Source organism: Centruroides sculpturatus, unplaced genomic scaffold (assembly GCF_000671375.1).
Source record: "Centruroides sculpturatus isolate CEXI.00-Female unplaced genomic scaffold, Cexi_2.0 scaffold1089, whole genome shotgun sequence".
Lineage (NCBI taxonomy): Eukaryota > Metazoa > Arthropoda > Arachnida > Scorpiones > Buthidae > Centruroides > Centruroides sculpturatus.
In genome coordinates this window covers 162,141-177,795 of record NW_019385345.1, presented here as the reverse complement: position 1 = coordinate 177,795, position 15,655 = coordinate 162,141, and the positions used below count along the sequence as shown (strand labels likewise).

At 31.3% G+C, this 15,655-nt stretch overlaps 1 protein-coding gene across 2 annotated transcripts in view; it reads right to left on the bottom strand.

Moving 5' to 3' along the window:
- Positions 1 to 410: 410 nt before the first annotated feature.
- The window catches only part of LOC111637912 (zinc finger protein 600-like), a 23,530-nt gene continuing 8,285 nt past the window's right edge, over positions 411 to 15,655 (bottom strand). For both annotated transcript variants that reach the window (XM_023383520.1, XM_023383519.1), the window contains 2 exons: positions 10,787 to 10,967; positions 411 to 4,084 (listed from right to left, as the gene is read on the bottom strand). In XM_023383520.1, coding sequence (XP_023239288.1) covers positions 1,791 to 4,084; positions 10,787 to 10,967 — 2,475 coding nt within the window. In that variant the 3' untranslated portion in view covers positions 411 to 1,790. The remainder of the gene's footprint in view (positions 4,085 to 10,786; positions 10,968 to 15,655) is intronic.

Below are 15,655 nucleotides of genomic sequence, written 5' to 3'. Positions count from 1 at the left end.
AATTCTGAGGCCCGCAATGAATCGTGTTTGAGATAAGGCAAGCTAGACTACCACGTGCTTTGTTCTGTATCCACTCTGACCAAAGACTAAAGAGGCGGGGACAGAAGACTATTACGCACACATGACAAATGGCCAGGCAGGTCTTAATTCGTTCGATCCCTGTCCGGGCGTCTCCACCATTTCTCAGAATTTGAGAGTCAGATCATCAACATGCCAGGTGCGGGACACTAATCCATCATAAATGTGGTTACCATTCTTACCTAAATTATATTTATGGCCCGTCGGTTTTACCCATGAATCAAAAGTGATTAACATGGTGCAGCGGAAAATCTGAATATTTTAAATATAATTATTAAAATTGCGATATCTCGTTTCAAATTGGCNAGAGTGATTTGCCAAATTCTAACAGGACTTCCTATGTGGAAATTGGATTCTTAAATCCTAGAACACTGCATGGTGGCCAGCCCATTGGTCAGGCACAAACCAATGACCAACTAACAGTGTTCAATTGCTTTATTTGGCCATTGCTGGGCTTGATTTGTGTCAATTTATGGAGACTTTTGGGACACCCTGTATATAAAGTTTATACAAGTAAAATATCACAGACAATAAACAGTAGTAAATTAACATCAAAATTATAGTTTGGATGTAAATTCATTCTTTATTTACATTCACTTTGTTAGCTGCTACATAAATTTCAAAGTAAAACTACATTTTCAATCAGATAGAACTCACTAAGTATATAAAATACATTGTGATTCAAAATTATAACAAAAAATTGAATTTATGGTATATTACCCATTCAGTTTCCACATGAAACAATACTTCCATATAAATACAAGCATTTTATTTAGAATCATCCTGTATGAACAAAACAAGAAGAATCTCACTGCTATAAATACTAATAAAGTTAATTAATTAATCTACAAAATTTGACTTTACATCATCAAATTTAATTCTATTAGAGTCAAATAAAATTACAAAATACAAAAAAAAAGCTTCTTAAAATCAGTTTTCCATAAATTTTCAATTGAAATAACACTATTTCATTCTAACATCAAGATTAAATTCAACAAAATATTTAAAAAATTGATAAATACACATTAAATATTAAACATGATATACATATAATTGTTTACTTGGCAAGAACACAGTATAATGTAGGAACTTTGTTTACACGCTATGCATATTTGCATATTAACAGTTAAAAAATACATTCTGTGTACACAAAACTTTCTAATAGTTATAAGTTATGTAATAGTTTACCGAAATATAAATGCCAATTTAAAAAACATTTTAAAACAATTTCATAAAAATCATAACAACTATCATACTACAATAAAACTATTTTCTCCATTATAAAAGTAACTGAAATGTTTTCACTCTTATAAATTCCTCCGCAATATTACATAATTGACAATTATTGTAACATACCTTGCCTACATAAGCAGCTTTTAATTTTTTAGGAAATCAAAACAAATTTATCATAATGAAGTAATCGACGTTTCATTATTTGTTTTGGAGAAAATCATTAAAAGATATACCGTATATACGCGCAGATAAGATGACAGTTGAATCATAAAAAAAAAAAAAAAGACTGCCGAAATCAGGGGTCGTTTTATAGGACATATATACTAAAACTATAAAACGGTGACACAAATTTACACGTCTTATCTGCGCAGATGTACGGTAATTTCTGCTCTGTTAGTCTATTGACAACTATTTTAACTATTATTAATAATTGCAAAGTTATTCTACTTTTTCCTATAAAATATAATACCGTAATTGATTCACTTATGTGTGAGTTCGTGACGTTTTAAGTTGAAACTCTTTTGAAAGGTTCTTTTACAGATTTGACAACTGAAGAATTTTTTGGAGAAATGAGTTTTTCTATGCGAGCTTAATTCCAATTCAGTTTTAAAATTGCATTTACAAATCTTACAATGAAAAGGAAAGTTTAGATGGTGGATTTTATGACCGTTTAAATACTGTTTTGCCTTGAAAGTCTTTCTGCAGATGTGGCATGTCAAAGGACCGATTTGTTGACGATAATGCACTCCTGTTTTATGGGAATACAAATGATTAGAGGATTTAAATTTTTTGTTACATATATCACATTGAAAATGACAGTCTTTTAAGTGCACATATTTATGTCGAATAAGATGGTATTTTTTCTGAAAGCCGATTTTACAAACATTACATTTGTAAGGTCTGTTTTTGTCATGCAACTTTTCGTGCATCTGAAATGTTATTCTTGTCGTAAAATTTTTCTTACAGATTTTACAAAAAAATGGCTTTTTATCATGTTTTCTTTCGTGCCTTCTCAAATGTAAAAACAGAGTGAAAGGTTTTCCACATTTCCGGCAATAAAAAGAACTTCCCTTATGATCTCTCTCTTCATGTTGTTTTAACACACATTGCAATTTAAAAGCTCTGCTACATTTACTACATTTAAAGGGCCTGACTTCCCTGTGTATTACTTGATGACGACTTAATTGTAATTCACTCTCAAAATATTTTTTGCACACATTACAAGTAAAAGCCTTTTTCTTTGAATGAAGCGCTTCTTTTTGTGGTGGTTTCCATTTACTCTTTACCGTCGTAACGCAGACCTGAGAGGAAGATTTCTTTTGTGCAGATTTAAAGTTACTTTTTGCTGAAAATAATTGTGTTGTGCAACTTTGGATGTGATACAGACTAGTTTGAACATGCAATCTTTCGTGACGCAATAAATATGCTTTAATCTTAAAGTCTTTCTTACAAACACGACACTGAAATGGCCAAATATTGGAATGAAGGTTCATATGCCTTTTTAAATCATGTTGCCACTTAAAACCTCTTCCACATATGTTACAACTAAATGGTCTCTCATCGGAATGTGACACTAGATGACTTCTTAATTTGTATGCACTTTTACAGGTGATGTTACAAATTTTGCAACGAAATTCATTTGTCAGGTAATGTTTTTTTTCGTGAAGATGTAACATGTATCTCCACTTAAAAGTACTAATACATTTACTACATTTATAAGGTCTTAATCTCGCATGCCCTACTTGGTGAGCTTTTAATTGTGATTCGTTCTGAAAGCTTTTCTTACATACATGGCATTTAAACACTAGTTTACTTGAATGTATCATCTCTTTTCTCTGCACTTTCAACGTATTACTGGAATTTCTTTGTTTAAATATCAATTTGTTCCTTTCTGAAAGTGATTCTACTGTGCAATTTTGGATGGAATGTAGGCTGTCTTTACATTTTCTAATGTGTCTCAATAAGTACGGTTTCAACTTAAAACGCTCCTTACAAACATGACACTGAAATGGCCAAATGTTCAAATGAAGTTTAATATGTGTTTTCAAATTGTCTTGCCTTGTAAAAGTTTTTTTACATACGTGACAATCAAATAGTTTCTCACGAGAATGTGAAATCTGTTCACAATTTTCTTTACGAAATCTGAAATCATTGCTTTTGCAAGGAACTTTATGATTTAAATTTTGTTTCAGTGCAGACTTTACTGCAGACCGTTTTAAAGGTCTTAACCGATATTGTGTTGATGACCCTCTGTTGGCAGGTTGTTTCAAAAGACTTTTCAACTGGCTTTTTGAAGCTTCCTTACATTTTCGAAAGTAAATCTTTCTCTTAATGTGAGCCGGTTCATGATATTTTAATCTTTTATAACTTAAAAATTTCATATTACATGTTTCACATTTATAAGTCCTTTCAATAGAATCATTCACTTCACTGTGCAATTTTCTATGCCGAAGCATCGATATTTTCAATAGAAAACCCTTTTTACAAATATCACAATTAAACAAATTTTTCCCAGTATGGGAAGCAATATGAGTCTTGTATACAAAGGCATTATAATACTTTTTGTTGCAAATTTCACATTGAAAATTCTTCTTGGGATAAATTAAATATATTTTTGTACAAGATTTTGTTTTTAACATTTCTTTACAAAACTTATCTTTACATATTTTCAAACATGATGTATGTAAGAATTTTTTACTGTAATTATTACATTTGAAATCATTTTTTCTGTTTGATTTTTCCTTTTCGTTATGAAAATCACTTCTTTTATTTTCTGCAAATATATAAAATTGTATAAAATATAAAGTATATTATATAATTATAGATATGCAATGTGAATATACAATGTATTTAACAGTTACGCATTCAGATTATTAGAACAACAGAATATACATCAAAATAACACACAGAATATAGAACACACATACATTACTGTGATTAAAAAGTTTTTTATAACTATAACTTTCAGTAAAAGCCATAACATAGAATAGACTGTTACTTTTAATAACTAAAAGGTGTCCACAAAATCTGGGTACATAAGGATTAACACATACTTTTAAAACAAAATAATTTTATTTGATTCTAATATTAATAAATAACATTTTCAATATGATTTCCATCATTTTCAATACATAATTTGATGCGCCTTGCAAAATTCAGGTGAATTCGATTAAATAGGTCTGTATTGCCGTCGATTTCAGTACACTGACTTGTAATGGTGTCCACAAATTATGGCGCATCAAATTATGTATTGAAAATAATGGAAATCATATGAAAATGTTATTTATTAATATTAGAATCAAATAAAATTATTTTGTTTTAAAAGTATGTGTTAATCCTTATGTACCCAGACTTTGTGGACACCCTGTATATTCAATTGAAATCAATTCAATTTTCTTGTAAAGCAGTTTAACACAGCTTTACATGGATATAGTTGTAAATAAAAGGCTGCTGTAGCAAGTAATGATTTTATGGGATAGTAAAAGAAGAGCCTGTAAAAAATTTATAGCAATGTTCTGGCATACAAAAATGCTTGGGGCAGTGTCCTGGCATGACTACACCATTAACATGTTAACTGCTATCCGACGTGCTGGTGGTCATACTAATTAGGGCCGTACAGAGCCATACAACGTGCCAGCGGTCAGAGCCAACGTTATAGATGTGTGCAAGAAGCCACACTAGGATGTAAAAAAATGTCTTACAAAGCCAGGATAATTTAACCTTGAGCGAAACTACATTGGTTATAGCAATGTAGGGCGGTCGGATGGCTCTGTAAGGCCCAAATTAGTATGACTGCCAGCGCGTTGGATAGCAGTTAATATGTTAATTACAAAACAGTTTAACAGCTTACTTGTGGAAGAATATAAGTAATTGAAGTATCAGAGGCATTTGATGTTCATACATTTAGCAAACTTCTTGACTATTTCATTACCAATACTGAACTATCATTAAATATTGTAACATATTTTCTATTGTAACATTTAATTTTCAGTTAACAATGTAACTGTTGCATAATACAAAATGCACTCATCAGAAACACAACAGTCAATAAATTATGAGAAATATTCAGATTTTCATTAGCATTTAAATACTCAAACCAAGACTTTAATAATTACATTTTCAAAAATCTGTTGATTTGAATGTAAAAACATCATTTAATGTAAATCATGAAGTCAAATTACACTGAATTTGGTTAACTTTAATAGTTAAAGTAATTTAGAAAAATATATTGTCAAAATATTAAAAACAAAACAGTTAAAACATAAATGTATAAAACGTTTAATAATAAATAGGCCTACATGAAATAATCTAAGTTATGTATAAACTACATATTAATTATACGAATGTTTGGCACTATTTTATCAAATGCAATAAATACAGTTTCTGCTGCACCAATTATGTATTGTTAACTGAATTATAATTTTCTAAGTGTAAATTCATTTAGAACAGTGTTTCCCAACCTTTATTGTGCTATACACCACCTAAGCCTTTCTAAAATTCTTATGCCCCCTAAAATATACAGTTGCTATACAGTTAACTTAAACTCTAGACGAGTCCATTTTCAAATTGCCCATCTTAACAATCCAACTGCTCCCCAGTGGGGCGTCGGACCCACATGGGAAACAATGATTTAGAATTTACACNTACCAATCCTAATCTAGAATGTAAACAAATGCTAAAAAATAGTTATTTTCATGGATTTTCAGTGCTATTTTCACTTACTTTTGTTATTTGACGCTATTTAAATGAATAAGCAAGTTTTCCGAAACATAAAATTGAAGATTTCCCGCCAAAATAGAAACTTCCTGATAACATCGGAAATGACATTCTAACATCATTTTATTCTATTTGATTCTTCAAAAAATCGTTATAATACTATGTATTAGACTTAAAATATTCGATATCTAAGCCAGAAAGTGTTAGCTAGAAATAGACTTATGTATAGAACAACCCCCCCATTTCTCACCTCAGGGAAAGTCATAAAACAGTTGGGTGCTAATGACTGTGAAAGGGAAAAAGTTCTACACTTAGAAACTTCGAAAGAAGAGATTTGGCCTGTAAGTCCGCGGGCCGCAGGTTGTGCACCCCTGCCTTAAGCAACCATCTTCAAATTAAAACAACAGATTTGGAAAGAAACCAAAGATGGAATGTTGTAATTTAAATAATACAAAGAACAATGTCTGATTTGATGTGCTGTAGATGGCCACATGTTGCATAGGAATGTAAAAAGTAAGATTAAATTTAAAATAATGCCCTCTGCACTGATAATAATGCTAATCCATACTCTTAAGGGCAATGGAGACAACCAGCACCTACACACTGGGGCCACGATATGTCAATTGAAACATTGTTTAAAAGAACATCTCAATACAATTAATAAACTACTTTAAAAGGCAAAACTAAAGAATGTGATTCAACAAAAATTTGGTTTTTTCTAAAGTTTGAATTGTATTCGTTAGTTTTGTTGTTCCATTCTGCATAAGTTCGAATTCCGTATAACCGTAGCCTGATAAAGACCCAGATTGGGTCGAAAACATTCGCTGGTGTGTAAACACATATCACTGGAGTTACAAAGGTTTTTTGGATGTGGCGAAGAGGAGCCTCTATAATTTAAATACAAGGAAATGCTAGAAATTTACAAGGTCAGCAGAAACAATACAACTATCAACTACAAAGACAACAACACATTATCCTCAGTATTGATGGCATTACTTGAAATTTAATTCTACTTTTTACATCCCAATGCAACATGTGATCTCCGACATCCAATCACATGTCATATTTTTAGTATTTAAATTATAACATTCCATATTTTGTTCTGTTCTGAATCCATTCAAGATGGTTGCTCAAGGCAATTGAAAACATTCATTTTCTTTCAACATTTTGTTTTACACTCTGGAGTTTGGTTTCTTAAATGATTTTTATAATTTACCTCCAGCATACAGTGTATTTATTACATTCATAGAGTTTGCTGTGTGAATAGGAACATTGTCCTATTGAAAGAACCATCAATTCCTAGCGATACATTCTGCAAAAAGCAAAAGATTACTTGCCAACATGTCCTAATAATTATTTGCTTTTGTACACTCCTACAAAAAACAGGTGAAGTCTTTCTCGCCAATTAAAATCACCCTATATCTAACTGACCATCAGCTTGTTGTCATTCGTAATATAGTTCTTCCATTCTCAAATCATACCAGTAGTGGCTCCAACCATCTGGACCATCAAGGTTGAGTTTTTTCTCATCATTCTAGATCAGGGGTGTCCAACCTTTTTGTTTCTTTGGGCCACATTGGAAGAAGTCATGGAGTTTTGGGCCACAAGTATATATANGGTCGGATGGCTCTGTAAGGCCCAAATTAGTATGACTGCCAGCGCGTTGGATAGCAGTTAATATGTTAATTACAAAACAGTTTAACAGCTTACTTGTGGAAGAATATAAGTAATTGAAGTATCAGAGGCATTTGATGTTCATACATTTAGCAAACTTCTTGACTATTTCATTACCAATACTGAACTATCATTAAATATTGTAACATATTTTCTATTGTAACATTTAATTTTCAGTTAACAATGTAACTGTTGCATAATACAAAATGCACTCATCAGAAACACAACAGTCAATAAATTATGAGAAATATTCAGATTTTCATTAGCATTTAAATACTCAAACCAAGACTTTAATAATTACATTTTCAAAAATCTGTTGATTTGAATGTAAAAACATCATTTAATGTAAATCATGAAGTCAAATTACACTGAATTTGGTTAACTTTAATAGTTAAAGTAATTTAGAAAAATATATTGTCAAAATATTAAAAACAAAACAGTTAAAACATAAATGTATAAAACGTTTAATAATAAATAGGCCTACATGAAATAATCTAAGTTATGTATAAACTACATATTAATTATACGAATGTTTGGCACTATTTTATCAAATGCAATAAATACAGTTTCTGCTGCACCAATTATGTATTGTTAACTGAATTATAATTTTCTAAGTGTAAATTCATTTAGAACAGTGTTTCCCAACCTTTATTGTGCTATACACCACCTAAGCCTTTCTAAAATTCTTATGCCCCCTAAAATATACAGTTGCTATACAGTTAACTTAAACTCTAGACGAGTCCATTTTCAAATTGCCCATCTTAACAATCCAACTGCTCCCCAGTGGGGCGTCGGACCCACATGGGAAACAATGATTTAGAATTTACACTTATAATTAATGTCCTCTTCAAGAAAACAATGTACAACTAACCGCAACTCCAAACTGGTTGTGTAAGCAACAAATATCACAAAATAAAAAATACAAATATAAACCCAATAAAAAATACAAATATTTAATTCTACTAACATTTTCTTTTGTCTAAAATGAATACCATCAGGTAATTTTAGAAAGATAATTGACAAAACCTATTTTTTAAAACAAATTTTCAAATCAGAAATCAACAGGATTTCTGCATTTGAAGTTGTATCATTTACTTATATCTTTGTTAGAAAGTTTTCAAGAGATTTGTCATTTTTAAAATGTTTGATTCATTTTAGAAAAATATGTTTTGTCAGTTATCTTTAGAGAATTACGCAACAATTTTTGTTGTAGATGAAAGAAAACTATCGTAGAATTAAATATTTGTTTTATTTTAGGTGTTTTACGTATTTGTTACAATCTACAACATATTCAATAATTATGAAAATAGATTGAAAACTAATACCTTATGAGCAATTGCATTTTTCTAGGCTGTTTCTACTTGTAAGAACTTTTTGTTTATTCTTATTTTACTTTGCTAGATCATTGACATAAGTTATCGTTTGTTTTACAACAGGAGAATAGATGTAATACTTTTATTATATTTCACATAATGTAAAGTTCTCTAACCCAGAAAGCATGGGAGCTGGCAATAATTCCACACCAATGTGATGCTGAAGTGATGAAAATGCCAGATGACAGAGGTGTTTCTACTTTTGCTCAATCTGTTGAGATAGCCATTCTAAATGCACTTTATAATGCATATTACAGAGTTTTTTTGCATTTCATTTTTATATGCACTTTCAAACATACAATAGACTGCATTGTTACAAGAAATCATCTATCTTATAATTGTAAAACTTTAAGTTCAGTTATAATGCCAAATATATAAGGAGAAATTGTACTCTTGCGACATTAGATTTATTTGTTTTCTAAACTAAATACACGAATTAAATACAATTTCTTCCTTAAAATATATTTGGCATTGTGAGTGAGCTTATAAAGTTTGACATATTATGGAAACTGCAATGATTTTTTCTCACTCAAATCAAGAATCGAGTGGTTTGATCAGTGTAATCAGTTATTCTTCCTCTTAAACTGTCACAAAGCATGTATTTAATTAATCAAACAAATAACTCTAATGCCAAAAGACACTACAATTTCTTCCTTAAAAATCCTTTCTTCTATACTTGTTAATCCTTACTATATTTGTTACTTGACATGCAGTGTTTTTGAGTGTTGTACCAAATTCACTCTAGCATATTTTTAGTTTTTTATTAATGAGCTATTGGAAAAGTCATCTTTAAGACTTCAATACTGTCATAATTGAATAACCCCAGTCTCTGCCAAGAATTTCAAGCTTGCCAGTTTAGAGGACTTTCCAGAAAAACATGTATAACAAATAAATAAGTAAAATACAAATACTAGTTTGAAGATAAATGAAAATATCTAGAAGTTTTTAACAGTATTTTTTTGAAGGATGTAAAAGATAGATAGATGTGCACACCTTTAATCTAATAACAAAACTATTAATTTTAGATTAACTAACTTTAGAACATATGTTATATGTTTGTTTGTTTATTTTTATAATTGTCACCCGTAGACCTCAGTACATTTGACGAGCCTGGAGATATAAAATCTCCCACCTTCTCTCAGTAACCACGTCATCATTGCATCTTGAATCTCATCTTGTCATCAAACTTCTTTCCAGAAAAATGTTCCTTCAACTCTGAAAACAAGTGATAATCACTTGGTGCAAGATTCGGAATTTGTAACAGATTTCCTAAACTTTCCACGTCAGTGTCTGCAACAAATCTTGTGTGATGCAAACATGATACACAAGAGCATTATCTTGCAGTAGGATACCATTTTGTCACACATTGGCTGTTCGTAACATCTTTGCCATAAATGGAAACAAGCTGCCCATAAATTTCAGCAGCAATTTCTCCTTTTAAATAAAGGAAACTAATCACTGAATGAATCTGAAAATTAGCGAGATTACAAATTGACAGGCCATTTTAACACACAATGCAAGCATAACAATGATGTAATTAAAGTCAAATGAGTTCTGTCATATGATGCAGAACCTATCAGACATGATAGTGCAGCAAACTGTGAAAAAATAATATACCTTGGATTTCTACTTGTCTTATATCTTTACTTTCTGAATATGCCTTGTATTATTATTATTTTAATAATTATTTCAAATAAACTCTAAGTACTTACCTGTAATAATTTCAGTTTTAATATTGTTGATAGTAGTTTGCATTGAAGTAGAAGGTGTATCATAATCACAATTTGAATATTCTATATTGTTCTCATCATCATTTTGGCTAGAGATATCAGCTACACAATCATTGACATTCTCTTCATTATTTAAATTTACCATACATTCTACATTTTCCATCTGAAAAAACAAAAATACAAATCTATGTTAGTAATATAGAGTACTTCAATATATAATTTTATGAGAAAAACTCTAAATATACAAATAATATTTTACTGAAATTCAATAACTTTATATATAATACTCGGTAAATAATGTTATAAATAATTTCATGTCTTCAGTTTACTTTGTCATTCACAATTGAGGAGGGTATACAACAAGCGTATGTTATGCCCTCACAGTTGTTAATATTTTCATGGATGCATGCATGAGAAGATCCGAAGTACCTGAGTGTGGAATTAGAATTGGAAATGAATTAGTCTGTCATTTGTTGTATGCAGATGACACTGCTATTAGCAGAGAGTAAGGAAGAGATTTAAACACTTGTGTCTAGTCTTGAATAGGCATATAAGGAGTATATATGCCTATTCGAGACTATTCAAGTGAATGTGAGTAAAACTAAAATGCTTGTGTTTGAATGCAAAGGTGAGCAAATGGATTTCATGATTCATCTGGATAGCAAACAACTAGAACAAGTGAATGAGTTTGTATATTTGGGAAGCATGACAAATAGGAATAGAAGGCTAAACAGTGAAATCAATAAAAGAGTGAATGCTGGAGCAATTTGCAAGGGATAAAAGTATGTGCAAAGAGGTATGAATAGCTACGTATGGGAGGTTATGGTTTCTGTGCTCATGTATCGTAGTAAAACATGGTGTGGCATAACAAGGAGAGACTATGTAAGAAATAAACAAGCATTGAATAAGAGTACAGTAAAAGAGAATATGGTTGAAAAATTTGTAAATCAGTCTTACAATGAATTGACCATGTTGAGTGAATGGAAGGAGAAGAATTGTTGGAGAGTACACATGGGAAAGGGGGATGGGAAGTATGATAGGGAAAGACTAAGAAACTCTCAGTTGGAACTGAAAGAACATGACTCAAAAACAGAATGTGAGAGTGTGCTAGAAGATGCTTGTCTGGACAGGAAGATGTGAAAAAAGTTGCTAAATGAATGTTTTGTAGGCTTATACTACGTTCCACAATCCACGATTCACTTCAATCTCGATTTACCTACAATCTGGATTGTAACCGTCGCCAGACGAACATCAAGCTGTTTGCATGGGCAGTCTGCGTGAGAAGAACCTGGCTATTACATGCGATGATAAAACTGACAAAACTACGCAGTAAGTCACGAACAACAACAAACAAAATGCAAGTTTTGGTTAGAAATACTTTTTCTTGTTATATATCTAATAATAGACATATGTCATCATCTCTCCAAATGTCTTTTATTTCTCTGTTGATAGCCCAACATGTGTTCCACAGCCATCTTGTATTTTTTCACTCACGTGGGATCTCTCTTATGACTGGATCTAGTTTCAAGAACTCTCTTGAATCGATCACGATTGAACCTCGTTTCAGTCGAGATTGAAACAGTCAAGAGGTCACATCACAGCATAGTCGCTGACCTTGGTCACAATCTAGAAATGCTCAGTGCGAATGGGGTATTATAGTCTCCTTTTGGCCTGCTGATTATTCTTTTAGAATTAAGAACATGTATGCATGTATATACTTTATATGTATATGTATGTAAGATCCACCTGCATGATTTCTGTATAAAATTATTCACACTGCAAACTTTGCAAAAATAATTTATTTTTAGCTTGCTTAAACTTAGCATATATAAAAACCAATAACATTTTATTTCAGAAAACAACAATCATCAATTTTAAAGACTTGATTGTTGTTTTCTGTCTGATTTCAATTTGACTGTCTCACAAATATATATGGGAATATAACAAAATTAACTGAAACAATTAATGACATGTTAATAAATTATATTTAACAGAAACCTAATATCCAATAAAGCTTCCTTTGGCTAAAATAACTTTATGAATATGGTCTGGCATTGATTGTACCATATGTGTTTTTGGAGGACAGATGCACTTATTTCTTCCAACTGATGAATTATGGCTTGCTTTAGTTCATCCACACTATTATATTGCTGTCCATTTGCATAAATAGATCTAAGCCTGAATCTCCCAAAGACTTTCCAACTGATTAAGATCAGGAGATAGAGCAGTCCAATCAATAATAGGCACCCTATTAGCTAAAAACCATTAATTTTAGATATCACTTACAAAATCAAAACTCCAGTTCCTAAAACAATATGAAGGAAAATAAACATTTTCATTTGCCTTAACCTGTTCCATGTTTTGCACTTGTTTAAATTCATAAGCGAAAACACTTGTTCGCATACATAGGTACTGCCAAACATGCTTGCACAAAATCGAGCATTGTCTTTCAGTTTTGGAAATGACGTATCTGGCAGTTCTTTGTAGAATATGAGGAGATTAGAATTTTTAAACTGTGATTTCAATTCATCACTGCACTNCAGTGTATTTATTACATTCATAGAGTTTGCTGTGTGAATAGGAACATTGTCCTATTGAAAGAACCATCAATTCCTAGCGATACATTCTGCAAAAAGCAAAAGATTACTTGCCAACATGTCCTAATAATTATTTGCTTTTGTACACTCCTACAAAAAACAGGTGAAGTCTTTCTCGCCAATTAAAATCACCCTATATCTAACTGACCATCAGCTTGTTGTCATTCGTAATATAGTTCTTCCATTCTCAAATCATACCAGTAGTGGCTCCAACCATCTGGACCATCAAGGTTGAGTTTTTTCTCATCATTCTAGATCAGGGGTGTCCAACCTTTTTGTTTCTTTGGGCCACATTGGAAGAAGTCATGGAGTTTTGGGCCACAAGTATATATATTATACTTGTGGCCCAATCCTTAAATATACAAGTATATTTAAGAATTAACATGTCTAGATTATAGTAATAAGCATTAACACTTTATTACGAATAAGGATATTTTAAAAAATTACTTCTACAGACACTTTCAATTTTTATTTAGAAATAAATAAATTCATTTATTATAAAGGAGACAAACAAAAATTTATTTGAAAAACACAAATATTTGTTTTATTTGAGTCTCTAATTAATAAAAAGTGACAAAACACCATTTTAAAGTGCATTTTTATTCAACTAATATATTTATAAATAATATGTAACCCAAAAAGTAGCCAATGCGTCAAATGATATTTTTTACACCAAACTAATAAAAAGGTAGCCAAATCTTGCAACACTGGAAGGAGTTCTAAATAAAGCAGGAGTTGGACTCAAAAAATTATAGATCCAAAAGCACGCAAAGAAGAGAAAGGGCGAAAGGTAAAAGAAGTGAGGAAAGTTGAAAAATTAATGGTCAATATTTTTCATAACAAAAGGTATATTTAACCTTTCTCACTGCTTTTTATCTTTTGGTCTTTCTCTCCTTTCCCCGAATTTGAGTCTATATTCCTTTGAGTCACAACTTCAGCTTTATTTAATATACCTTCCTCATTCACACATTTCCAAGTATTTGAAAATGTTTCCTTTCCACTCAAAATTAAAATGTGTATAAAGGTTTACTGCTTTGTGAAACGTCTTTTTTGAATTTGAGCCATTGAAATAAATAAATAAATAAATAGAATAAAATTAAAAAATCTGTCGGTTTTGTTTACACGTTTATTGGGCCGCATCGGAACTTGCCTTGGGCCGCATGTGGCCCGCAGACTGGACACCCCTGCTCTAGATTATTTGTTTCCACGTGTCCATGCTCATTTTATCCATGGTCCATGGTAAATATTTTGGATAAGATCAGTTTAAGATCACTGTCTTTTCGCATAAGATGGTGATCTTAAACTTTTATCTGATAAAAATCCAGCGTGACAAAATAATTTTTTTCATAGTTAATGTTACTCTTTGTGAGCTTTAGTAATGGGGAATGTTTTCTTGACTTGTATATAAGATGATGGCATGTCTGCACAACTCTTTCAATAGTTGATTTGTCAACACTACATTTGGCGGTTGCTGCTAACTTCTGAAATGATGTTTTGTTGCTGGCAATCTGTGAAACAATGGCTCATTTTGTCCTGTTTGTAAGCTTTAAAGGGCATCCTATTGATTTTTTTAACCTTATCAAACTCCTAGTTTAATAAAGTGTCAATAACAGTGGATGACTGACTTAATTTTTTAGCAATTGCTCTTTCATCCCTAAGAGCAAAAATTTCACCTTTCTCCAAGTGTGCTTGGGGGGTTGCCTTGATCCATTGTTAAATTAGTGATTGTAACCAACTACTATCATTTCTAGTAGTTTCTGCTGGGTTAATGTTGATTTTTGTTCATGATGCTTACGACCATACATGTCTAGCTATAACCATCTCATCTTTTACATTAGAAATACTTAATATATCATTTCTTTATAACTTGGTATCACTTAGGTTGTTACTAGGGTTTCTGAAACGGGATTCCGGGATCCCGGTTGTTTTTTTAACCCGGGAAATTTTTCTTATCCTGGGAAATCCCGCAAATTTCTTAAAAATTCACTTTTTTTCTTATTTTGTGTTAAGGTTGAGGAGTTTTGCAAATAGAAAGCATAATTAACTCATTCACTGCCAGAATACATTTGTATTTATTAATTTTAAACCTACCTATTAGTTTTTTTAAATTTTTGCTCGTTATAGCATGTCACAAATGGTCAATAATCAATATATAGCTTATTTGTGGCATGACTATAAAAATTCTTTACTTGTCGGAACCTGTAATATCTGGAATAATTGTGCTTACGCTGTCTTGAGTTTTAACCATGCCCAG